The sequence below is a fragment of the Artemia franciscana genome, chromosome 2, assembly GCF_032884065.1.
Source record: "Artemia franciscana chromosome 2, ASM3288406v1, whole genome shotgun sequence".
Lineage (NCBI taxonomy): Eukaryota > Metazoa > Arthropoda > Branchiopoda > Anostraca > Artemiidae > Artemia > Artemia franciscana.
In genome coordinates, this window is record NC_088864.1 from 34250333 (window position 1) to 34276566 (window position 26234).

General features: G+C 36.7%; 1 protein-coding gene across 1 annotated transcript in view; it reads left to right on the forward strand.

Annotated features, from left to right (window-relative positions):
- The first annotated feature begins 365 nt into the window (after window positions 1–365).
- The window catches only part of LOC136040541 (transmembrane protein 33-like), a 30565-nt gene continuing 4696 nt past the window's right edge, over window positions 366–26234 (forward strand). Inside the window, exons 1-5 of the mRNA XM_065724735.1 lie at window positions 366–501; window positions 6250–6553; window positions 16927–17099; window positions 22763–22848; window positions 24843–24970. Coding sequence (XP_065580807.1) covers window positions 6252–6553; window positions 16927–17099; window positions 22763–22848; window positions 24843–24970 — 689 coding nt within the window. The 5' untranslated portion in view covers window positions 366–501; window positions 6250–6251. The remainder of the gene's footprint in view (window positions 502–6249; window positions 6554–16926; window positions 17100–22762; window positions 22849–24842; window positions 24971–26234) is intronic.

The window sequence follows — 26234 nt, forward strand, 5'->3', positions numbered from 1 at the left end:
GCCCCAATTATAGGCTCATACTTATCTTATTATTTAAAAAAAGGATCCTTTCTTCATTTGATTCAGGGCACAAAGTAAGATTTTTTTTATTATTATGGTCAGTATTTCAGAAGAATGTTAAACCGAAAAAGAAACAGGAAACTTTTAAATATAGCCCAACGCTGTATACAAGCATTAGGGGAAAAGGCGGCTGAATGCAATTAAGATAAAAATAAATATCAATATCAAATAGATACAGGGTTATTATGCAATCGTTCCCCTTCAAAAAGTAGCTAAAATAATAGCCAAGTCCTTGCTCGTTTTATCAGAAAACCATTTATTTGTTTGCAAATAGAGTCTCTCTGATAAGAACAAAGTAAGAATCTGGTTGTTATCATAGCTAGTTTAAAAGGAGTCCAAAGGAGAATCTCATCTAAAGATTTTTGACCCTGCTTTTCTTATAGCCTACTGTACCCTAGAGTTTCAAAACATAATTCCAGTGATTAAGAATAGGGTATTAAGGTAATGTTTTTTTTTTATATAACACAGAATAAGACAACAAAAAAAGGAGAACAAATATACAATTTAATTTGCCATTAAATGTTCTTTCCAAAAATAATGATTACCATCATTGCAATTGTACCTCGTTCCCACTAATATTTCGTTCCACTAGGCTAAAATTTGCTTTGTTTTTCTTTTCTAATTTATTTGTGTTCTGAACCAACCATTGATGAAAAAATAATGTAAATAAGAGAAGTTTTTAATATAGATGTATACTATCGGTATGTCCAGGCATTAGGGACCGGGCCCGAATGCAATCAGATCTAGGGCCACAAATTTCGAATTTTCAGATGCTACTTCTTTAACATTTAGCCATGCTGATACAATAAGCCAAAGAAAAGGAGTGATAGAAAGATTTACATACTCATCAGTATTATACCCTCTAGTAACTTCTAAAATGGTACAAAAATTACTTGATCACTTCTTACTTATTAAGTCACTGTTTAGTTTTACAATAACCTGCTTTAAAACTGATTTAGTACCAAGTTCTTCTAAATTGCTGCATCATTGTGGCAGTGATCCATGACACTGATTTCAGCTACCGAAGTGGTCACATTTATGGTAGAGTTCAGTTTATTTCCAAAAAGCGGCAATTAACCTCTGACCCAAAATAGTACTGTGGACGGGGCTGCCACACGTTATGTGATAGTATGAATTGTCCTTTTTTTCTGCTTTTGTCTGACATAGAACATGAATATTGCTTTATTTTGTAAAATATCATAGGCTAGTGGATGTCATGACTGATGCAAGGAAATTTCCCAGGATGGTGCATTTGCTTCCTTTCGCCATTCAGAGTCAAACAGTTCGCGATAACGAACTGTAGTAAGGAGCGACCCGGCTCAATAGTAAGGGGGAAAACACCCCCTAAAAGTCATAGAATCTTAACGAAAATCACACCATCAGATTCAGCGTATCAGAGAACCCTCTTAAAGAAGTTTCAAGCTCATATCTACAAAAATGTGGAATTTTTGCATTTTTTGCCAGAAGGCAGATCACGGATGCGTGTTCATTTGTTTGTTTGTTTGTTGTTTTTTCCCCAGGGGTGATCGTATCGACCCAGGGGTCCTAGAATCTTGCGAAAGGGCTCATTCTAACAGAAATGAAAAGTTCTAGTGCCCTTTTTAAGTCACCAAAAAAATTGAAGGGCACCTAGGCCCCCTCCCCCGCTAATTTTCCCCCAAAGTCACCGGATCAAAATTCAGAGATAGCCATTTTATTCAGTGTAGTCAAAAAACTTTATAACTATGTCTTTGGGGTCGACTTACACCCCCCCCCCACAGTCCCCGTGGGAGGGGCCACAAGTTACAAACTTTGACCAGTGCTTATATTTAGTAATGGTTATTTGGAAATGTACAGACGTTTTCTAGGGGATTTTTAGGTTGGGGGGGGGGGTTGAGAAGAGGGGGATATGCTGGGGGAACTTTTCTTGGAGGAATTTGTCATGGGGGAAGAAAAGTTTCATGAAGGGAGCGCAGGATTCTCTAGCATTATTTAAAAAAAAATGAAAAAATAAATATGAAAAAGTTTTATTCAACTGAAAGTAAAGAGAAGCATTAAAACTCAAAACGAACAGAAATTATTACGCATATGATGGGCTCACCTCTTCCTAATACCTCGCTCTTTACGCTAAAGCATTTTTAGTAATTTCAACTATTTACTCTACGGCTCTTGTGATTGAGGGGTCATTCTTAAGAAATTGGGACAAAATTCAAGCTTTAGTGTAAAGAGCGAGGTACTGACGAGGGGGTGAACCCCTTCATATACGTAATAAAAACATGAGAGTACAGAAGTTCGTTACGCAAGCTAATTTGTAAGTTACGTATATCTTTTACTAATAAAAAGAATCGTAAAAATTAAAAGTTATAGTTGCCTTTTTAAGTGACCAAAAACTCGGAGAGCAACTAGGCCTCCTCCCCCGCTCTTTTTTTCTCAAAATTATTCGATCAAAACTATGAGAAAGCCAATTAGCCAAAAAAAGTAATACGGAAATATCGTTTTAATTATTCATCTGTGGAGAGCCAAAATCAAAACATGCATTGATTCAAAAACATTCAGAAATTAATTTTTTTTTTAAAGTTTTTTTAACGGAAAGTAAGGAGCGACATTAAAACTTAAAACGAACAAGAATTACTTCGTATATGAAAGGGGCTGCTTCCTCATCAACGCCCCGCTCTTTACGCTAAAGTTTTTTACTGTTTTAAAAAGTAGAATTAAGAGAAAGAGTCAAACTTTAGCGTAAAGAGCGGGGCGTTTATGAGGAAACACGGCGTTGATCCGTTTTAAATTTTAATGTCGCTCCTAACTGTCCGTTAAAAAACTTGTTTTTTTTAAATTAATTTTTAACTAAAATGGCTATCTCAAAATTTCGATGGGACGGGTTTGAGGAAAAAGGGGCGTTGGAAGGTTAATTGCCCTTCCATCTCTTTTGGCTCTTTTAAAGTGAACTAAACTTTCAGTTTTGAATCCAGTGAGCCCTCTCTGAAGTTTATACGAGCATCCCTTCTATTAAAAACATATATGCCCCTAGGGCATAACCTACAACCCCTGTCCCTAGGCCATGGGGAGTGTGTCGACCCGGAGTTTTAATATCTAAAGTCTGAACCATTTTATATTTGAACCATAACAAAATGGTTGTCTTAAAATTTTTATCAGATGGGTTTGGGCTGAAAAGTGTGGAGGGAGAGGGGCTAGATGCCCTGTGGTCTCATTTGACTCTAAAAAGTGAACTAGAACTTTTAAATTCCAATCAAATGACCGTACTCTGAAGTTGATACGCGCATCCTTTCTATAAGAACCATATTTGCCCCCAGGGCATAACTTGCAACGCCTGCCCCCGGGCGCTGCGGGTTACATTCAATGCCGGATTTTTTGTTGTCTGACCTTTGGACTATTTTTGACAAAATGGAAGTTTCAATTTTTATCTGGTGAATTTGAGGAAAAAAGGGTTAGGGTGAGGACACTACCTTCTCTCCGATCCCTTTTGAATCTTAAACAATGAACTAGAACTTTCAATTCCAATCAAATGAGCCCTCTCTGAAGTTTATGCAAGCATCCCTTCCATAAGAACCATGAATTCCCCCAGGGCATAACTTACAACGCCCGCCCCCCGTGCCCTGGGGGGACACCGGACACCGGAGTTTTTTTATCTGATGTTTGAACTATTTTTAAAACAATGGATATCTTAAAATTTGTATCGGATGGGTTTGGGGAAAAGGGCGTTTGGGGCTAGTTGCCCTTGGATCTCTTTTGACTCTTAAAAAGTGGATTAGAACTTTAAATTTACAATAAAATGATTCCTCTCGGAAGTATATATGAGCATCCCTTCCATGAGAACCATATTTACCCCCAGAGCATAATATACAACGACTGCCCCTGGGCTCTGGGGGGGGGGGCTTTTGTCGACACCAGAGTTGTTAATCTGACTTTTTACTATTTTCGACAAAATTACTCTTTCAAATTTTTATTTGATATATTTGGGGGGAAACGGCGTGGGGGAGAAACCAGCTGCCCTCCGATCACTTTTGACTCTTAAAAAGTGAACTATAACTTTGAATTTCCAATTAAATGGGCCCTCTTTGAACTTTATACGAGCATCCCTTCCATAAGAACCATATATGCTCCCAGCGTATATCTTACAACGCCTGCCCTCGGGTCCTGGGGGCTTTGTCGACACCTGGGCTTTTGTTATTTGACTTGAACTATTTTTAACAAAATTTCTATCTCAAAATTTTAACATGATGTATTTGGGGAAAAGGGGCGTGGGACTAGTCGCCCTCCAATCACTTTTGATTCTTAAAAAGTTAACTAGAACTTTCAATTTCCAATCAAATGAGCCCTCTCTGAAGTTTATACGAGCATCCCTTCCATAGGGACCTTATATACCCCCAGGGCATAACTTACAATGCCCTCTCCGGCCCTGGGGTTTTTGTCGACATTAGAGTTTTTTTACCTGATCTTTGAACTATTTTGAACACAATAACTATCTTAAAATAACATCTGATGCCTTTTGGGGAAAAAAGGTGTGGGGGGGGGGCTTGTTGATATACGATCTCTTTTGACTCTGAAATATGAACTAGAACTTTTAATTTTCAATCAAATGAGCCCTCTCTTAAGTTTATACAAACGTCCCTTCTATAAGAACCATATTTGCCCCAGGGCATAGCTTACAACACCTGCCCCGGGCCTTGGGGAGTTATGTCAACCCCGGAGATTTTGTTATATGATCTTTGAACTATTTTTAACAAAATAGACACCTCAAATTGTTTATCGGATGTTTTTAGGGGGAATGGGCGTGGAGAGGGGGGTCTAGTTGCCCTTTAATCACTTTCGAATCTTAAAAAATGAACTAGAAATTTCAATTTCGAATCAAATGAGCCCTCTCTGAAGTTTATACGAGCATCCCTTCCATAAGAACCTTATATACTCCAGGGCATAACTTATGGTGCCTGCTCCCTTTGCCCTCGGTGGTTGTGTCGACATCAGAGTTTTGTTATCTGACATTTGAAGTATTTTAAACAAAATGGCAATCTTAAAATTTTCTTCTAATGAATTTGGAGAAAAAGAGCGTGGAGGCCTAGTTGCCCTCTGATCTCTTTTGACTTTTAAGAAGTGAACTAGAACTTTTAATTTCCAATCAAATGAGCTCTTTCTGAAGTTTATACAAGCATCCCTTCTATAAGAACCTTATTTTCCCGTAAGGCATAACCTGCCCCCAGGCCGTCGACCCTGGAGTTTTTGTAATATAATCTTTGGACTATTTTTAACAAAATGGCTATCTTAAAATTTTTTTTGGATGCATTTTGGGGAAAAAGGGTGTGGGGGCGTAGTTGCTCTCCGATCGTTTTTGAAAAGGCACTAGAACTCTCGATTTCCAATCGAAAGAGCCTACAATACCTAGTGGTGGTAGCTAAACTTTCATTTTGGGTCATTTCTTTTCGTTTAATTGATTTGATTATGCATACTTATGTGTGTTCGTTTTTTATTTCATTTGTTCATTCATAGTAATATCTGATACTTATTGCCTGTATATGATTCATATTGTCTCATTTCTGCCCGTTTTATGTTTTAATATCGCTAATTGCATTTCTTATAGAGTTTTTTTGGGGGAAGGGGGAATTATTTTTATTAAATGTAAATTTTAACAATATTCAAGTCAAAATATTTGGTTAATAGTAATTTTGAGCAATAGTTCTTCGACGATAATTTTACAAAAAAAGGGTGAATGGGGGGATGGATGTTCAGCGGCTCAGATTGTAAATCTGTCTGGGCTGAAACCATCTTGACATTTGATCCTATGGGTATTCTTGAATATATAGGCTGTATATCTTATTTCGTTATTTTATTATAGAAACCTTTCCGACACAAAATTGAGGCAAACGGAACTTTTTGGTTCTTTAATCTTGCAATTTAAAAAATACTTAGGTGATACTAGTTCAAACAGCGTAAGATCAGGCCTAAACTTGTTTTTTCTGTGCCTTGCCTTATTTCCACAGGTTAGACTTCGATAATTTTTACACCGAGTCAGCACATATCTTATTTTTACAGGGCTGAACTTACTTAGCAAAGGGTGGACTTTGCTTATTTTTGTTAATTTAAAGATTTACTCATTTAAGAATTGTATTACCCATTGACGGTTAGATGAAAATTACGTTTTTAGCTTGATCTCTGTAATTCAGCTGCATATGTTCCTTAGTCAATTTTGTGTTTCAGTTATGAATGAGCCGAAAAGAGACCTCCAAGAGACGGAATCACATGGAGAATCCATTTCAAGGTTACAGAAGGACAGGGAAGAAGGGCCCTACACACAAATACCACCTGACCTAAGACCTTCAATTCATTCCAAGTCTGAGCCTCAGTCGTCAGCACTGTCCCAGCCAGACGTATCTTCATCGTTGGCTAATAAAAGACAGGACCTTTTTAAGGAAAAAATATCCTACCTGATTGAAGGAGTTCAATTGATCACTCGAATTTTTACTCTTGCCTCTGCTCTTCTTTACATTTTTTCCTCTTTTAGGTGAGAATTCTTCAGTTTATTTAAAGAGATCCCCTCCCCTCCTCCAAAACGCTTTTTGTCTGTCAAAACACTTATTGCAAAAGCCATGGTCTCTTAAAATTGATATTGGAGCTCTGAATAATTGTCAAAAAAGAGCAATGTCTTGAACCCAATGCTCTGGAATTTATTAACTGGGAAGAAATATGTCCAATAGCGTAGGTAGAGGAAAAGTCACTTTTATTAAGAAATAATATGAAAAAAACTTCGTTTTCTTAAGGAGTTAAAGAGGCTGCGTCCCAAAGTCGAACCTTAAAACGTACAGGAATTAGGAGAGGCAGTTGGGGGGCTACCACCCCCCCAAACCCCCCACTTTTAAAGACTCTTTTGTACAGGTTTTTTGTTTTGTTAATTAAAAGAGGGCCTTTCCGAAGCCAACAGCGGGGGGTTAGGGGGGCGGCAGCCCCCCACAACAAAAAACCTGTACAAAAGAGTATTTTAAAGGCGGGGGGTTGGGGGGCCGCAGCCCCCCAACTGCCTCTCCTAATTCCTGTACGTTTTAAGGTTCGACTTTGGGACGCAGCCTCTTTAACTCTTTAAGAAAACGAAATTTTTTTCATATTATTTCTGTACGTTTTTCTACAATCCATGGTGTATGTAATTTAATAATTCCTGTACTCTTCGTACAGGAATTAGGACTGCCTCTCCTAATTCCTGTACGTTTCAAGGTTCGACTTTGGGACGCAGCCTCTTTAACTCTTTAAGAAAACGAAGTTTTTTTCATATTTTGTGAAAAAAAACCGCCCGATAAGGGACTTGAACCCTTGACCTTAGGATTAAAAGTCCCACGCTCTACCCACTGAGCTAACCGGGCATGTTTGAAGTCGAAATACCTGCATGTGTATAAATATAACTTTTAAGAATTTCAAAAATTAACATGGGCTCTTATGGGGAAATGGGTTTTTCTAAGCTAGAAAATCGGGGGGTTAAGATTTTCCGACGAAACTTTCCAGGAAAATTACTCGGAGAATTCCGCGTCGAATGAGTCTTCGTACACCCAGATCCGATGTCGGCTGTGACCTGTAGGCGTGGCGAAAAAGAAACAAAGGGAGAACATGAACATTAAGTGGCTTTGCGTGGTTTCTGGAAAACAGGGAAGGAGTTATCGGATCGAGCTGAAATTTCGCGGATAAGCTCCTGGTCACTAGGGGACCTTAACTTGTGAACTTCCTACTTGTGAACGTTGCCCGATCGGACAACGTTAAAGGGGAGGTGGGGTTGGTGGGTCGAAACTTTCGGCCAGATTTTACCCATGAAGGAAAAGTCGGAGGGGGATGAAATTTGGCGGGTTTCTTAGTTGGAGCTCGAGCTACGAAATGCATCCCTCCCCATCCCTCTGCGACCACTGGAACCGAAGATCGCTTAACATTGTCGTGGTTCGCCTCTTTAAAGAGGCACGAGTGTCCCTCCTTGACTTGATTACGGAAGTTGGCGAGATTGGCCTGTTCCATTTTTCTAAAGCTTGTTTAAGAACTATGGTCTAAAGTCTTTTCTATTTCTCTCCAATGTCCTAGAAATCCTTAGAAATTTAATTCTAGGTGTATAATAATAACACTGAATAAGTTATCTTGCGTTAACTCTATTAACCAGTTATTTTACTTTTATTGTGTTTGTTCAAAAGATGTAGGCGAACAATAGCACACAACTGGTGTATTATTCTTTAAGGGGGAACAGTGATTTCTGTTGTTTTGCTTACTTGGGATAGTAATAGAGTAAATATAAAAATAGGACAAAACAGCCCTTTAATAAGAACATTCACTGCATAGAAACACTCCTCTTTTGTGTCAGGCTCCATATTCTTTTTCTGTTTGATCCTTTAATGTTTTAAGCGAGGAAAAAACTGTACTGTTATTTTTATGAATTTTGCTCATAAACAAGTAATACAATTTAGCATTCTCTGAAACGTTTGCTCAAAATAACATTTGAAATGTTTTACACCTTTATTCTAGGAGAAGTGACGATGCGACCAGGGCTGGATTATAATATTTCTCGTTCCACGGGACAAAATGGATTCGTGACGTTTCCACTCTAAAACTTAATCTCCACATAAAAATTGGGCTCCGAGTCCCGAAATCTAAATCACCTCCCTGAAACCCTAAGCGGGTGGGCCCTCCTTTTAGACTTAGGTCGCCTGTTTGCCTTTGAGTCCAGGTGGCTTGTCAGCCAACAACTTTTTAATTAATGTTTTTGTTGGCGTAACTGCCTGAGCTTATTAATTGGGTCTCTCTCCTGAGATTATAGGTGAGCAGGCCTCCTATTGGACTTGGGTCTATCGTTTGCCTGCAAGCCCAAGTGACTTTTTAGCCAAGATATTTTTATTAATTTTTTATTAGGATAACTGTCTCAGGTTAGAAAGTGGGTCACTCGCCAGAGACTCTAGTTGGGTGGGTAATATTAGGCTTTGATTGCTTGTTTGCCTGCCATTTACCCAAATAGTATGCCGTGCCGTTTACCCAAATGTTATGAAAACCATAGGCCAACCCAGTCGCCTCGCCTACCTTAATAATCCCCAAAATTGCAAGCTAGGCAGGGAGTAGCGCATGATTTCATCAGCTAAATTAACTATCAAACTCAATCCAGAGACATCAACTCCTTGGGAAACCGGAAAAAAACTTTTTTACTAGCTAGAAATTCCTGTTGCAAGCTGTCAGAGGGTTGAAATCAGACCTCACTGATGGAGGATGAAGAATCTGTAAATTGTAGGGATACGATAAGTCTATTGATCAGAAACAAAATATATATTATTACGAAGGGTAGTAGGAAGATGGCCGTGCACCTGTAAAAAAAAATGAAAGAAGAACAAGAAAGAGAATAGAGATATTTCAAATCAAGCAAGGGTTTAAGTGAAGATCGGTTAGTTTCCTTAATTATAGTCCTTGCTTTATCATAACGTTTTGAAAGTGGCTTCAGAGATGAGGGAAAAGTTGGCATCCAAATATCAGAATAATACAAAACATAAGACTGAACTAGGCTGCAGAAAAGATTCTAAGAATCGACCTTGGAAATATGTGTTTGAGCCTTCTAAGGATTTCGAGATTCCTGGAGACATTCATTTCAGTCAGGTCAATATGATGCTTGAAGGGGAGATTTTCGCCAAGCAAGATGCCTAAGAGTCGAGTGTAAAGATCCTTAGGTCTACTTAGAGAACCTCTCGATGCGTGTATTTCATTTAAGCCAGGGCAAGCCTTTGAGACTCTGGAGAAAATGAGAAAAAATTACTTTTAATGACATTTAACAACATTTAAGGCACGATAATCTACATCAAACCATGGGATAACTCTTCCAAAAAGTGCTACCATATTTGAACGAAGATCAGATTCAGTTCTACCAGCTGTGCCAAGAGTACTGTCATCAGCAAAAGCAGTAAATGTGTCTGGCAAGGACAAACTCCTGTCACAATTAGTAACAGATGCTTGTTGACAAAGTCGACACCAAATGTTAATTTTTTAATTTTCAACAATATTAATAAGGTCATTGATGTAGATTAAAAAGACTGTTGGCCCAATGACAGATCCTTGTGGAACGCCAGACTCTTTCCAAGAAGGGTTAGAAAAGTGCGGATTGACCGGGATGACTCGACCAGATAAATTTGATAGAAACCAAGAATGAACATTCTCTCTTATACCAATATAGGATAGTTAATAATAAACTAAGACAGTTTCCAAAGAACAATCGTGTGTGTTAATGCGTCGAATGCTTTTCAAACATCGAGAAAAAGAGCAGCAGGTATCAGCCCAGAGTGCAGAGCTGAATGTAAATGATTCAGGAGAGTTGCACATACATGCTCAGTTGAGTGCTTCGCCCTAAAACAGAACTGAAAATCATGAAAAGATTGTTTAGAATTAAAAAAATGAAGAAGTTGAGAAAGCATAGCTTTTTCAAGAATGTCTACCAAACACTGATAAAAGAGAGGTGGGACGATAATTTGCAGGATCGTTCCTTGATTCACCTTTAAAAAGAATAATAACAGAACACGCTTAAAAGCACTTAGGGAGACACCATTTTCAAAAGAAAGATTGACAAGTCTGGTGAGGGTAAAAAAGATGACAGGAACTAGACAACCTTAGTCGGAATACGGTCTGGGCTAGAAGATGGAGAACTCGTCTAACCATTGACAATTCCGGCTATTTTAGCTTCAAAGAAAGACTCAAATGCCATTGATTTAGGACAAGGTGGTCCAAGGTAAGAACTAAAATCAGGTAGAGAAGAAGAAGGACTTACAGAAGAGGTTGTAGTTTTGCTGATATTAGCAAAATAGAAAGTAATCGCGCCTGGAACTTTTGGCTCACCCTCTACATTTCCGCCGTCAATCACAACACTTGAAGGGACAGAAGGAGGCAGAGAGGATGGCTTGATAACAGAATTGATTACTTGCCATGTCTTCCTAATGTCTTTACTGCATGCGTAGAATTTTCTGTAATAAAATAACGGATGAAAAATATTTGGAAGATACAAAATTATTTTTCATCTTCCAAATTTTAAAGAGTCCAGGAGTCATCCAAGTCTTCAAAGGGGCTGTTTTTTCGATATTGGATTCGACTGGGGTGAATCACATGTATCCAATGTAACTTCTTTCAAAGAATCATAAAACGAATTAAACAAAGAATCTATATCAGATCCATTTTCTCAAATACTCCACGAACGACCCGCCTATCGTGACCTAAGAAGATACCAACCCTGATCATTGAATTTCAAAGAGGAAAAAACCAGATCCTTGGCTCCTCCTAGGCAACGTGTCGGAAAAATCAGATATGAAAAAAAACAGGAAAATGGTCTGAGATATTGTCACTTGTCACTTGTCAATACAGAATTTTGCACCAAGGTCCAACGATGACAAAATATTATCAAGCAAAGAAGCGGTAGTGTTAGTTATGCAAGTAGGAACGCATGCAGAAGGTATTGTTCCACAAGCAAGCATTGCTGAAAGAAAATCAAAGGACGAGGATGACCTCCGGTCAAACAAATTAAGGTTGAAGTAACCTTATTTATACCTTAATTTATTTCAATTTAACCTTATCTAATTAAGCTTGAAGGTATCAACGATTGAAATGACATAATGTTTATAAGATTCTGAAAAAAGGCTTATGCCTCTCAATCAGACTATCTGTGTTTGCTGTTCTTTTCCAATTAGCTATGGCTTTCAACTTTATCATTACAGTTCATCTACTTAGTTTTTACTAAAAAAATAAACAGAATCTGGCCGGATTTTAAATTAAAACCAAGTTGGTGGACTGTGATGACAAGGTGAGAACCAAAATGAGACAAAGTGAGCCTTTTCTTCAGAATCGTATAAACATTATGTCATTTCGATCGTTGATACCTTCAACCTTAATTAAATAAATTTAAATTGAATTAAATTAAGGCTAATTAGATAAGGTTACTTCAACCTTAATTTGTGTGACAGGAGTTCATCCTCGTCCTTGGATTTATTTTTTCTTATAATATTTTGTCATAGTTGACCTTTGTGCAAAATTTTGTATTGACAAGTGATATCTCGGACCATTTTCCTGTTTTTTTAATTGTCTGATTTTTCGGACACGTTGCCTAGGAGGAGCCAAGGAGCTGGTTTTTCCTCTTTGAAATTCAATGATCAGGGTTGGTATCTTCTTAGGTCACGGTAGGCGGGTCGTTCGTGGAGTATTTGAGAAAATGGATCTGATATAGATTCTTTGTTTAATTCGTTTTATGATTCTTTGATAGAAGTTACCTTGGATACATGTGATATACCCCAGTCGAATCCAATATCGAAAAAACAGCCCCTTTGAAGCCTTGAATGAGACTCCTTCCAGACTGCTTAAAAGTTGGAGGATGAAAAATAAGTTTCGGGAGGCTTACAGGTCCTCTAAGCTATTTTGGAATGATTCTTGGCTTCAACTTTTCAAAGTTATTGGTGAGTTTACAATTCGCTTTGCCGACAAGCTACATCGTTATTTTATTACTCAATATATAAACCAATATTGGGCATCTTTAGAAGTGTCAACCTGACTTCAGAGAGGGGTGGCAATTATACTTACAATGATAATTTTTTGCAGGAGGTTTCTTCTTTTTCAGGGTTAAAAAGTTCAAATTTGAACGGTATATCTATTTTAAATTATCTTTAATGGTGATACTTTCATTCTTATTTTCACCCCACCTTCACCCTTTAGCATTTTTCAGAGGGAGGGTGCAATGAGAACAATAGAGGTTTGTCATCATTAATATTATTGTAAAAAAGCATGGAAAGTAAAGACTAGAAAAAAAAGAGCAAATAGGAGCACTTGATCACAATTTTGTTTTCGATTCCCATGACTAGTCTCCAGGTACTTGAGCGGTTGCTGACCACAACCATGTCATCATTTGAAAATAAACACGCAGGTAGTGATACTTTACGGCAGTAGGTGTGGGCGGTAAGAGTTCAGGAAGGACAAAACTTGCCACACTGGCTGCTTTTGATATAAATTATATATAAAAAAAGGTCATTTTAGCAAAATAAAGAGCAAAGCTATGACCAGAGTAAAAAAAAAATGATTAGCAATGAACTAAAACTTAAAAGAAACAGTTATTAGACTTAATAAAAAGTCAAACCAATAATGAGCTTATAATGTACCAAAAATAAAGCAAATGTTCAACTCAAACTCAAGACAAACAAAAATTATCAAGTACGTAGAATGGGAAGGTGTCCCCATTGTACGTCAACTATAGCACGAGTGTCAAATGTACTTTACTGAAAGCAATGTATATTTTAAGCGATTTCTCTTTTATTATTAACATTGAGAAATAAATAGATTAACGAAAGATTTCAAAGTTAATGCGATTATATTCTATGTTATCAGCCTTGTTTCATCAGGCTGATATACACAAAAGTTCCATTCATACATTCTTCATACTCAATATATCCCTTTAAAATGTATAAGAGTCAAATAGATCTGTCATTACAAAACTTCACTTCGAAGAACAAAATGTACCTCATCAAAAATTTTAACTATTCATTTTTAAAGTGTTATTTAAGCATCATCGCTCTATGTGTTAAAATGAAATAGACCAAAAAAAGAATTTACACATAAAATTTTTTTTAAACATTTATATTTTTCTGTTTGCGTGATCTTGATTGATATTGAAATTTTATTTTTCAATTATAATAGTTTTATTTAATTATTAATTTAAAATTAGTCCGATTTTTACTTGTTGTTACATCAACAACGACACAAATAAGGAGAATGACGTCCCAGGACTAAATAATGTTTACCAAAATATAAAAAAATAAAAAAGAAGTTTTTCAAAGAAAAGATAAGAGCCACATTAAACTTAAGAGCAGCAGAAATGAATTTCTTTGATAATTCAAACTCAAAACGACCAGAAATTACTATTAAAGAATTAATAAAAACCCGAAAAGAACAGAAATTATACGCATATCATATTATATCATAATTATACGCATATTATACGCATATATAAATGAATAGATAAATCTTAAACAATTAAAACTTAAATTGAATATGAAAATCAAAATTGAAACGAACAAAAATCAGTACAAGCAAAAGTCTGGCTACTGCCCCTTTCCCTAACTGTAAAAGTAAAAGGGCTACTGCGTCATTTGCGTTTGATTAAAAACTATTTGTGTATTGAACAGTCCCTGGAAAAAACTAATAAAATTAAACTGAACGTTAGATATACAGAGATATTAATTAGGTTGTAAAGGCCTAAATTAGGCCTTAAACTTTTACTGTTAGGGAAGGAGGTAGTATCCAAAGTCTTGTTTGTAGTGAAACTGTATTTGTCCTTGGAAAAATCTAATAATATTAAACTGAATATTTCATATATAATAATAACATTAATTGCTGAATGCTCAGGAGTTCAAAATTTTATTTCACCGTAACTTTTATTTTTATTTTTAACTTTGAAAGAACAAAAGAAAATATTTGTTAGATAATTCGTTTCAGTAAAGCGGAAATAACACAGTAGGCTTTAGACTTTAACAGTTAGGGAAAAGGGTAGTTACCAAACTCTTGTTTGTAGTAATTTTTGTTCTTTTTCAAGTTTGATTAACACATTCAATTCAAGTTTTATTTGTCTTAAGATTTATTTATTCATTTATGTTAGTACCTGTTGTGTGTTAGTTTGCTATGATTGTATATTGAATTTTTGTTCGTTTTTGGGTTTCATTTATTCTTTAATAGTAATTTCTGGTCGTTTGAGTTCGAATAATATTAGGAATTTTCCCCATTTCCATACCTTTTTTTTTTCATATCATAGTTTCATCGAAGCATCAAAACATTAAAGTCATGTTTTTTTCCACATTAAAGTTTCGATGTTCAACATCCCTCTCAACATTCCCTGACAGTAGTCACAGATAAATTTAGTAGCAGTTCTAAGCAGTCACACTCACAGTTGTAAGTTGTCGTAATTGGAATTAGTCAGAGTTGCAGTCATCACCAATCTCATTTGCAGCTGCAATAGTAGCAATAGCAGTAGTGGCACTGAATGTTAAAAGTTAATACCCTTAATTGTTCCTAAGAGATTGTAGATAGGCTTCTTTGATAACTTGATATGTATAGTTTCTTTTTATTTAGGTCAACATACCCCTCTTTATTTCCCAAAGTTTTGCCTCAAACGTTTAGGCTTTTTAAGATATCCCAGATAAATATTGCCCTCTTTACTAATGGTAGATTATGTATATGCATATAAAAATAAATAAATTGGACAATTTCCATTCTTTGTCCTAGGGGATGCGGGAACCAAGCATCCCCGGGGGTTTAGTTATTAGACGTTACGGCTATTATAACAAAATCATTTTTTAATATCTCTATCAGTATTAAGGAGATAATCTAAAAGGACAAGAGGATTGAGGGACCACTGTCCTTCTTCCATTTTTCATCATCCTTTTAAAGTATCAACTTAATACCCATTGGTGTCCCTTAGATACTACTATTGTGTCCTTTTGAAAACTTTCATGCATATAGTGTGCTTTGAATTTGTTTGATATTCCCTTCAACGTTTCCTAGAAGTTTTTTCAAGGAGCCTAATATTCTCTAGCAGCTAAGGACCTTAATATTCTTAGCCTTTTTGTGGACTCAGGATAAAACATGCCACCTTTCCCCAATGACCCACCTTGTTATTACAATTATCATTGTAAGTATAATTGCCACCCCTCTCTGAAGTCAGGTTGACACTTCTAAAGATGCCCAATATTAGTTTATATTTGAGTTCACGGGTGTGAAACCAGAATCAAACATGCCATCTTTTCCCAATGACCAGCCTTGTATATATAAACAATGGGCAACTTATATAACTTACAACACATGCGCCAAGTACTGTGGGGGATAAGTCATTCCCAGAGGAATGCTTATTATAATTCATCGACTAGTTTAAACAAGGTTGCTATTCTAAAATTTTGATCAGATATTTTTCGAGGGATGGCAGCCAAAAAGCAATGGGAGTGGGACTGGTTGCCCTCCAAGAAATTTTTAACAACTTCCTAAACATGATCTGAACGTTTAAAATTGATACCCTCGGCTGCTCTTTAGTACATTACAGATATACCTTTTCGATAGACAGGATGCACGTAGTATGCTTAGATTTAGTTTAACAGGCTGCTCAACATTCCTTGAAGTTTTACTTTAATATCCTTAACCTTTTTGAACACTTCTATGTGTCAAAAAGGGTTGCCTAAGTCGTTCTCAAAGAGAGAAACATCAGGGTAGCGTAGATTATGAGATTCAAGCGTCTATGAGCAGGGTTGCCAGCTTAACACATTTGATGTCAAAAAGACAATATATTGGACCATATTTGAGTTCAAGGGTGTGAAAATGCAATAAAGCGCCGTTAAAACCAAAAGTAAGCCAATAGCAAGAAAGGGTGCTTTCGCCCTCCTTTGACCTCGCCTGGGATAGAAGCGGGGTACTTAATGATGGATTTTTTTCAATTCTGATGTCGTTTTCATTCTCACCAGTTTGGAATTGATAGGAAACAACCTTTCAATCCAGAAAATATTGCAGATATTAAAGTCGAGACCCCCCCCCCCTTTACCTCTTTTCTCTAAAACAGGGGGTATTTCAGCCCGGATGATTTCGACCAATTTTAAATATGCTACTGAGCAAATTTTTCTGAACATTTTGATGGAAAAGACATTTCTGTTGGTCAAATGGTGGGTAAAAACTGCATTTTACAGGACTATGCTTATTTCCATGAAATAAGAGAAACTTGCATCAAATAGGAGTAAATTCGCGAAAAGGATACTTGCAGTTGCTTCTAAATGTTTAACTATTTAGTATTTTACATACATACATATATATTTGTCAGGGTCTATGGAGAGGCAAGCTTGAGAAACTGATGCTAATTCTTTTCTTCTTTTATTTTAGGTCTGCTGGGTTTTACTACTGTTGTGCTCTATTGGCAAGTGCAGTCACAAATGCACTGAGGTGTATACAGCTTTGTCAAACTGCTATGCATCGGAAGCTGGTATTAGAAGATAGTTTTCTTAATTTTCAACATTCTCTGGTTTACATGTTGGGCTCTCTTACCCTGGTAACTTGTAAGTTGTTTTATTTTTCCTGGGACTCAGACTAAACAGCATCATTCTTAAATTATTGTATTTTGATAAAAAACCCATCTCAGGAGATATTACATTTTTTACAAAGAGATGGAGAGTAGGGCTATCACCCCCCCCCCCTGACAGGAGAACCTATTTTTGGCTCCTGAATAGACTCGTCGGTTAAGACAACTTTCGGATCAAATCTAACAACAGCCATCCAAATTGTATCCTTTAGGTACTCCGTAATAATCCAGTTCGTAAAATTACAAAAGGTTATAAGTACTCCTTACTATAAAAACAGTTCTAGAACCGTATATAAATTAAGTGTAATGTATTTTCTATAATAGAAAAATTCGTTGCTGGATCTTAAAGTATTTGGCAAAATCGTGGACTAAGCAGCTTAAAGTGCTTATGAGAAGGTTGCGGACGCAAGGTTCATTTAGCCATTTATTGTCACCGCATGGTAGAGAGTAATGGGACATTGCCGACAGATATAGGGAATTCATATCAAGGAACACTGCATCCTACTTTTCTCCCGTCTACACTCCAGTTGGATCAGTTTCCAAGATATGATCCCCATGAAAAACTTACTCATCCCTCATTGACCACTCGATAGGCAAGTGCTGGTCAATGTCAATGATGAGTCCAATTTTTGCCCCACTAATCCTTAGGATGAGACCCATTATCGTATGAGGAGTGGCAAAATAATACCTTATATCAAGACCAAATTTCTCGTAATTTGTTTCTGTATTTTTGCCAACAATGTCCAGAAGAGTGAGCGCATCACCTGACAAAAAAACTAGCAGTTAAATCCATTTACACCTCCCTCTGCCAACAGCTTTTTGGGAAAGTTGTATTCATCAGGAGTGGGATGTCAGGGATATATATATATTTTTTATTTTATTTTTTAAACTGAAACCAAACATTCTACCCTGTCTCAAGCGAATTTGTGGGTAAGTTTTCAACTGGATAAATAAATTAATATCTACTTTAGACACATTTAATGAGCGGGGAAGCGGGTCCACTATTTTTTTCATCGAATATATTGATCTGAATCTTTGTAAATTGAAAAAAATATTTGAGGGAGTGGGGAATTACAAAACAAAATGTCACCCAGATTTTTCGGCTGCCAGGGAGTTCGGGATTTTCAATTTAACACGGGTTTGCAATGTTTCAAACATGCGTCTCGAATTTGCCCGTAATTATGAAAATAGTTCTCTAAGGTAAATTTTGATTGATTGGAGAGTAAGTATCTGGTGTCTTTTAAGAAATGAGAAGGTTTGAAAAAGAAAATTAAAATCTCTGTTTGTGGGAGGTGGTTCTTCAGTGTACCACAGAATTTGCAGATGGAGGAAAGAAACCAAATAAAAAGGGGTTTTATATTCAGTCATCACACCGCCAGTAGATAAATTAAAAAATTTGGTTTGGATGACCTATGAACACCCAAAGATGTAAACTCGCATGGTCATTTTCCCCCATTACTACAATTAGTTGACTGTTGTCTTAAGTTAAAAAGTATGGGGAACGTCACTAATTTCCAATGTGTTTTTTTTCTATTTAAAACTTGAAGAAAATTCAGAAATCGTATGATAAATTGCAGCAATCAAAGGGTAGAAATGCCGGCAGGAGACAACGCTATTGTACAGTTTAAAAAATTGTGAAATTCATTTTTGCGGAGTGATAAAGTACCTTTCAATTGTAAAGCAACACTGTTGGACGTATCTGACTCATCGGAGCCAAATTCGTATCTAACCCATCAAAGCTATATATAGTCAAAGAACACGAACTTTTAGCTGTTTCTTATACACAGGCACAACAAGATCCAGGTAACAATATGAATCTGATAGAGTTTTTGAGACTATGGATGAGGTGGTTAGCATGGGAAAACACTGGTGGGGCTAATCAGAACAGCAAATAAGTCTATTTCAAGAATTTGGCACACCAACTGCCCCCTTGTTATTATCAGGGGAGTAACAATCTGCCTTGAATTGGGATCAGTTTAATTGGTTTGTAGGAGTGCTCTTGCCTTAAAATATGCAGTCCACGTCCATGATCATCTTGTTGAATACAGTTCGACAGCGAAAAGTAACTTTCACCGGTGGGCCCATACTACTAGCTATTTAAAAAATGAATAGAAGCTCTTTCTTCTTGTTTTTATACACATTTTCAATTACAATCTCAATTATGTGCTACCAGCAATGGCACATTGAGATATATGCTGCATGGGCCGAACACAGTTTTTTCTACAATATAATAGCTAAATCATTCGAAAAGCTGCTTTTTTGGAATTTATGTGGAAATCTGTTGAAGATGGCGTTGAGTATAAGAATAAAACTCACTTTTTAGATTCCTTCAATTTTCCAAATCTTTGAGTGAATTAATTCAAATGCAGAAGAATGACGATGGTTGCAACGATTTTCCCCTTCTCAAGCAACAATTTCCAAGTGATTTGTATAATTTGTTAACGTTCAAAGGCGTTTTCTCTTATGATCATTTTAAATCCATGTCGATATTTCTCCGAGGGGAATATCTCCTCGATCAAATTACGACAGTCTGCACGATCGTGGGTGTATTCCTGATGATTATAACTTTGCCAAAAAATGTGGGCAGAAGGTGAGTGTTAAAAATGGGTTTGATTTCTGCAAGTTGTATTTTCAAAGTGATATGCTCACTCTGTTGGAAATTGTAGGTAAAAAAAAAGCAGAAAAATTCTACGAATAATTTGGTCTCGATGTACGATGTTAGTATTTCGCTCCTCAAATGGTAATAGACCTCATCCTAAAGATCAGTGGGGAAAAAATTGGAATTATCACCGACATTGCTGAGCACTTGTTTATAGATAGGTCCATCTCGAGTGAAGACGGGAGAAAAGTTGGATGTAGTGTTCCTTGATATAAATTTCCTATATCCCTTGGCTTTGTTCCATTACGCTGTACCATACCCTGACTGTAAATGGCTCAATGTCTCTTCCACCCTCAGTTTGCCCAACATTACTAATGTTGAGAAGAACAGGCCAGGTCGATGATTTTTTTTTAAATTGACGGGGAGACACTTTACATTGCGAACTCTTGTCCTCATATTATCATTGTCAACTCCTTCAAGTTGCAGTAGTGTAAAACCAGACATTTTCAATAAGAGAGTATTTCTCGAGGAAAACTTGACCCAATGTAAACTAATCAAATGTTTCTATGGAACTGCGATACTAACTAGTTCTATCAAACTTTTATACCCTCACTCGAGGTCAGAAAAATTGGTTATGCAATAGCACTTACGTAATAATTCATTGATATAAATATATAGTAGCTGGATTTTTTCCTATTCTTGGGGGAGGGGTCGTAGAACCATCTTAATGAATTACGGAGAAGAGTCGTAAAACTCGTAGTATCTATCGCAGGCAAAAGAAGCGTAGAACCTGTTACGTAACTTAGCTATAACGCGTAGTCTAAGTTTATTGATCCTCCAAGTGCCCTAAGGCTAAGTCCTTGCGCAACTAATACTTGAGGACAGAGAAACCAGTAGCGCAAGAGTTTATTTCTCCTCCAAGTACTGTAGTATTAAATCATTGCAGAACTAACACTCAAGACAAGAGCAATCGATTGTGCAACAGTTCACTGCACCTCCAAGTACCATAGGGAATGACCTAGAAGTAATTCAGGGCTAGAGAAATCAATTATGCAAGAGTTTATTGTTCCTGTACAATGAAGCTTGGAACCACTCTAATCCATACGATGGTTTGGATTGCAACACCAACCAAATTCAGAGCTGCTCACTCTCTGTAAAAGGGATGTAGAAGTGCTAAAATCCAGACGACACTACGAGGGGCTACTCACTCTATGTGAAAAGTCGTGAAGAAGTACCCAGATCCAGATGGCACTGCGAGGGGCCACTCACTCTCTTTGAAAGAGGTAGAGAAGTACCCAAATATAGACAACACTGCAAGAGGCTACTCCCTTTCTGTGAAAAAGTGTAGAAGAGTACACAATTCCAGACGACGCGTTCTACTTTCATTGTGTATATTTTTCAATACCTGTAAATGTACTTTTTACCGTTTACTATTATTCCTGACTTGGTTTTGAATTTGAGTGAAAACATTTTTAACTTGGGTTTTTTTTATTTTCACTTACTTTAAGGAGGGGTAGGGGGAGAATTCAAGAGGGAGATTTTAACCTTCTGATTTTTAATGATTGTCCGTGGAGGTTTCGTTGGTTTGCAACGCAAAATGTCATACTTTTAGATTGATATGCTTGCTTAAGATGGTGCTATCTAAAAGAATTTATATTCGGCATATAGATTTAACTAATATCTTTTAAATGAGCTTTTAAACTACTGTCTACGATGTTTTGGTACCCCGCTAGTGCAGGGGAAATAAAAAGAATAAAAAAGGAAATACATCGGTGTCTGACGCTCGTTTTTGAAATTTCTCGAAAATTGTTTTCATGATTATCTTATGCTGCTAAGGTAAACATAAATAATATTCATTATTTTAAAATCAGATTTAAATAAAAAAATTACTTGGCAGTTTTTTTAAATTTTTGTACCTTTTACTAACTATGGGGGCTAATTGGAGGACTTAAGATTTTCCATTAAAGGGTTTACGATTATAGAGACTATAATCATGTCGTTTTAATGCTTCTCGATGTTTAAGCTCTAGAAACGGCACCAAAAAATGTAATTGTTGGTAAGGATTATTCATAGTCTCATCAAGACTTAATTAAAAATAAAGTATTTAGATACGAGAAAGAACTTCGAATTGAGTCATTAAACATCCCTCCATAATGTTGCAACATCCTGCTAGTCCTGCTAGTCAGAAGACGATTATGAGTAAACATAGAAATCACCGCGGTATTCACGCCCGCGCTGTTTTCCTTGTCTATCATATCGAGTTGCAGAGCTCAAAATCTTCATTGAGGGGCTTCCAGAGATGGACCTTATAATGGCACCGTTTTTATGATTCCCAGGCTTTCAACTACAGAGATGACACCAATGGTACTATTTTTGTGGTCATATGGCTGTTTACAATGGTTCTATCAAGACAAATTTACGAAAATCACACAAATAAGATTTGAAATAAGCCATTAAATATTTCTTTTGGATGTTATAGCTGCTTGTTATTTCTGCTTGTCAGCAGATGATTTATGAGACTTACATTAATGAAGTTCATTCACCCAAACATTTACTTCGTCATGTGAAAATGCTCAATCGCCCTTTGAGAATACTAAGGTATTAGAGGCTATTGTCATTTTTGATTGAGAAATTGGCAAGCTCTAGCCCAATGTTGCAGAGTGCTGGGATTTCGTATGGAAATGCAAAGAATTAGTATATTTAAGGAAAGAATTTTTTAGAATGTTTTAGTGATAATACTAATTGTAATAAATAATGCAAATAAAGAGAAAACCGAATTTTTGGGAAATTTCAAAGCTGTGAAATTCCTGAGACTAGGCTTGAACCAAGAAGGCATTTTTTTAGGTTTACACAGGATTGCTTTTATGTATTTATATGTTAGATAGTGACGTCACTTGTTGGATGTTGTCTTGTTTGTTTGGTCACGGCCTTTGCGGGATTTTGTACAAATAAATTATCATTAATATTATCATAGTCCCTTTTTCTTTGTTTAAAGAAAGATTTTAACCGAATCTTTAAATGTATTTTTTTCACCATTGCAGATCGTATCCTACCATCTCTGATCTTACTCCCACCATTTATGTATGCAATTCTACATTTATCAAGCAGGTGTTTGTGTTATCTTGATGTAAGTAACTAACAGTGTTTCTGGTTCTTTATTTTTGTTTAATATGTTTTGGATTGGTCAAATTTGTCTTAACCCTAAATCAGTGTCCAACAGGCTTTCTTCAACTAAAACGGGTACATAGCCCCTACAATTTGAAAATGTTCCCATATTATTTCTACAAACCATGTTCATAATTTTGAACAGATAACTTTGTTCTAGTTAGCAAGTTGTCAACCCACTTCAAGATCAGTAAAATTCTTTGTTTTGAAAATTAATTATCCATTACTTAAAGCAAACATTGTGTCCTTGGGATCAAAATTTTCCGCTGCAAATTTATACTTACTACCAAAGAGTAGAATCTGGCTCACCTTCCTAGTTTTCTGTTACCTCTGATTTTACTCTGAGAAGACAGAGACATGGTCTATAAAAAAAAGAATTTGGATGCACTTGGAGCAGCAGCTAGATCGAGTACTAAAGTTTTTAGCTTAAAGAACTATGCTAATTTACAGCATTATTTGTGGTATCATATTAACATATATTTGACTTTATATTTACTGTATAACAAACGAGGTACGTGCATTAATACTTGCTCTTTTGTGTTTAAGTAAGGATGACTTTGTTTCTAACTGTAGCGAAAGAAACGAGTTTTTCAAATATGGATAAAAAAAGTTAGGTTAGGGGAGTATTAACTTTTCACTACCTATAGGTTCCATTTTCAGAGGAAACACCTCCAAAGATATACCACCGGCGGTGACTAAAGCTATTTAGTTTATTTTTAAAACTAGATAATGGATAGGGTGCAAGTACAAAGTTTCTAAATGCGGGGAGTTTTAGAATCATTATTATTCGATTTGTGTTGCGAGAGCAACACTTTGGTTTTCTCCCGTTTTTTTTTTTTTTTTTTTTTTTTCCTATGCCGCCGATCTCAGCTTATTCTTGGAAACTGGTAAGGTTCTAACCTGTGCGGTTTTTACGGAAAGTGTGGACCTCAGGCTGGATTGATGAATATGACATTACATTTTGGAAAGCTCCGCGGAACTCTTGCCTGGGGCCAAAAAGGATGGTTTTTGCTTGTCCACGAGCTAGAGCCTATGGTGTGCAAAGTGAAGTGGAGTTATATGGCCTATGTCAGAGAGGAGTATCTGAAGTTGTGCAGCCAAGCTTTCGTTTCATCAAACCATGTTTCTGCTATCGAGTGGAAAGCTCCGTTCTATCAGGCAAGCAGGCAGGCACCACTTTCAAATTAAAGATGGACTACAATCTATAAGTGTTAAATATATGCGGCAATTACCCGGCCCCCACAGCCAATATATCTTCTTTGGGTGATAAATAGAAAAATTTACAGAAGCAAAAATGTAACATTTTCCCACGGGTCCGAAAGTGCTGCCATCTCTTGTTTGTTCAGAAGCGGTGCCATGGCTGTATTAGTTTTATATTAGTCTTCTATCCATCTTTTTATTTTCCATTCTGAAGCCCTATACTCTCGGCTCGTTTTAGTGATTCACAGTATTTTTGTTCAAAAACTATTCCGACTGCTTTTATTATGGCAAGCACTGCTGTCTGTGATCACTGTATCAGTTCCTGTTTGTTTGTCATGTAGTGCATTTTTTTCATTTATTGAGCCTGAAATTTATTTATGTAGACCACCACCACTCAGTTAATGTTTGGCTGTTGTAACTCCGGGCTATTACAGTTCTAACGTACCTAGTTACAAGTGCTGATATGCATAAGTGTATAATTGGGTCATATATACAAAAGTATTTGTCAGACCTTATTAATTAAAACAAAAGATAGCAATATACTGTGATTTTAGTCCCAACAATGAAAAATACAAAACTTGTGTGTAGTGTAGTCTTGGGTGACTAAAGGCTATTACAAAATTGGGGTGAGATGTAACAATGACAGCTGATATGTCAAGTAGGTTGATTAGGGAACTCTTTTCAGTGCGAAAATACTGGAAGGCCTTAATGAATGCTACCATTTAGTTTACATTATATTGTTGTTGTTTTTTCTAGGGCGTGGATAGAAATAGAATGCGTCTTGTCAGAATGATCATCGGTGTTGTAGAAGTTCAAAGTGTCACCATTCTTCAGATAGTTGCCTTTTGTGACATAGTGACGTTACCACTTCTAGTCTTTACCATGTAAGTTTTGGTTTCTTTCAAATGGTTGCCATCTGTAAGTAATACTAATTTCTTACAGCCTAGGCTATCCGTTATTCAGTAGGAATAGCGTAGGATCTGCCATTCTTTTATCCTCAATTGTAACTCAGCTCAATATGCATTAGTGAAAAGCCACTGAACTGCAATTTAAGTCCTGCCCTGAAAAGCAGCAAGGTAAAAATATAAAATGTAGTTTATCTGCTCAAACGGCACTATTTTCCTAGCCACATTGAAGATAGGCTGTGCCAAGTTTCTAGGCTAATCCTCAGGGAAATTTTCTGAGGCTCGTAACTTTTGATGGGTAAACTTAAATTCAATGAATCTTATATATTTCTAATCAGCATAATTGTTTATGCTGATTCCAGCATAAATAATTACTTCCAAATTCTTTTGATATATTTACTGGTATCGAAATTCCGTTTTTATGGCACTTGGTATTAACCAAGTGACATATAGCAGTCGCCAATTCCGTCGGTCTGTCGGTCTGTCGGTCTGTCTGTCGGTCCCGGTTTTGCTACTTTAGGCACTTCCAGGTAAGCTAGGACGATGAAATTTGGCAAGCGTATCAGGGACCGGACCAGATTAAATTAGAAATAGTCGTTTTCCCGATTTGACCATCTGGGGGGGAGTGGGGGCCCGGTTAATTCGCAAAAAATAGAAAAAAATGAAGTATTTTTAACTTATCAGCGGGTTATTGGATCTTAATGAAATTTGATGTTTGGAATGATATTGTGTTTCAGAGCTCTTATTTTAAATCCCGACTGGGTCTGATGACATTGGGGGGAGTTGGAGGGGGAAACCTAAAATCTTGGAAAACACTTAGAGTGGAGGGATTCGGGATGAAACTTGATGGAAAAAATAAGAGCAAGTCCCAGATACATGATTGACATAATCGGAACTGATTTGCTCTCTTTGGGTTAGTTGGGGGGGGGGAGTAATTCTTAAAAATTAGAAAAATGAGGTATTTTCAACTTACGAACGGGTGATCGGATCTCAATGAAATTTGATGTTTAGAAGGATATCGTCTCTTAGAGCTCTTATTTTAAATCCCGACCGGATCTGGTGATGGGGGCGGGGAGTTGGGAGGGGGAAACCTAAAACTTGGAAAACACTTAGAGTGGAGGGATCGGGATGAAACATGGTGGGAAAAATAAACACAAGTCCTAGATAGATGATTGACATAAACGGAACGGATTCGCTCTCTTTTGGGTAGTTGGGGGGGGGGGTATTTCTGAAAAATAAAAAA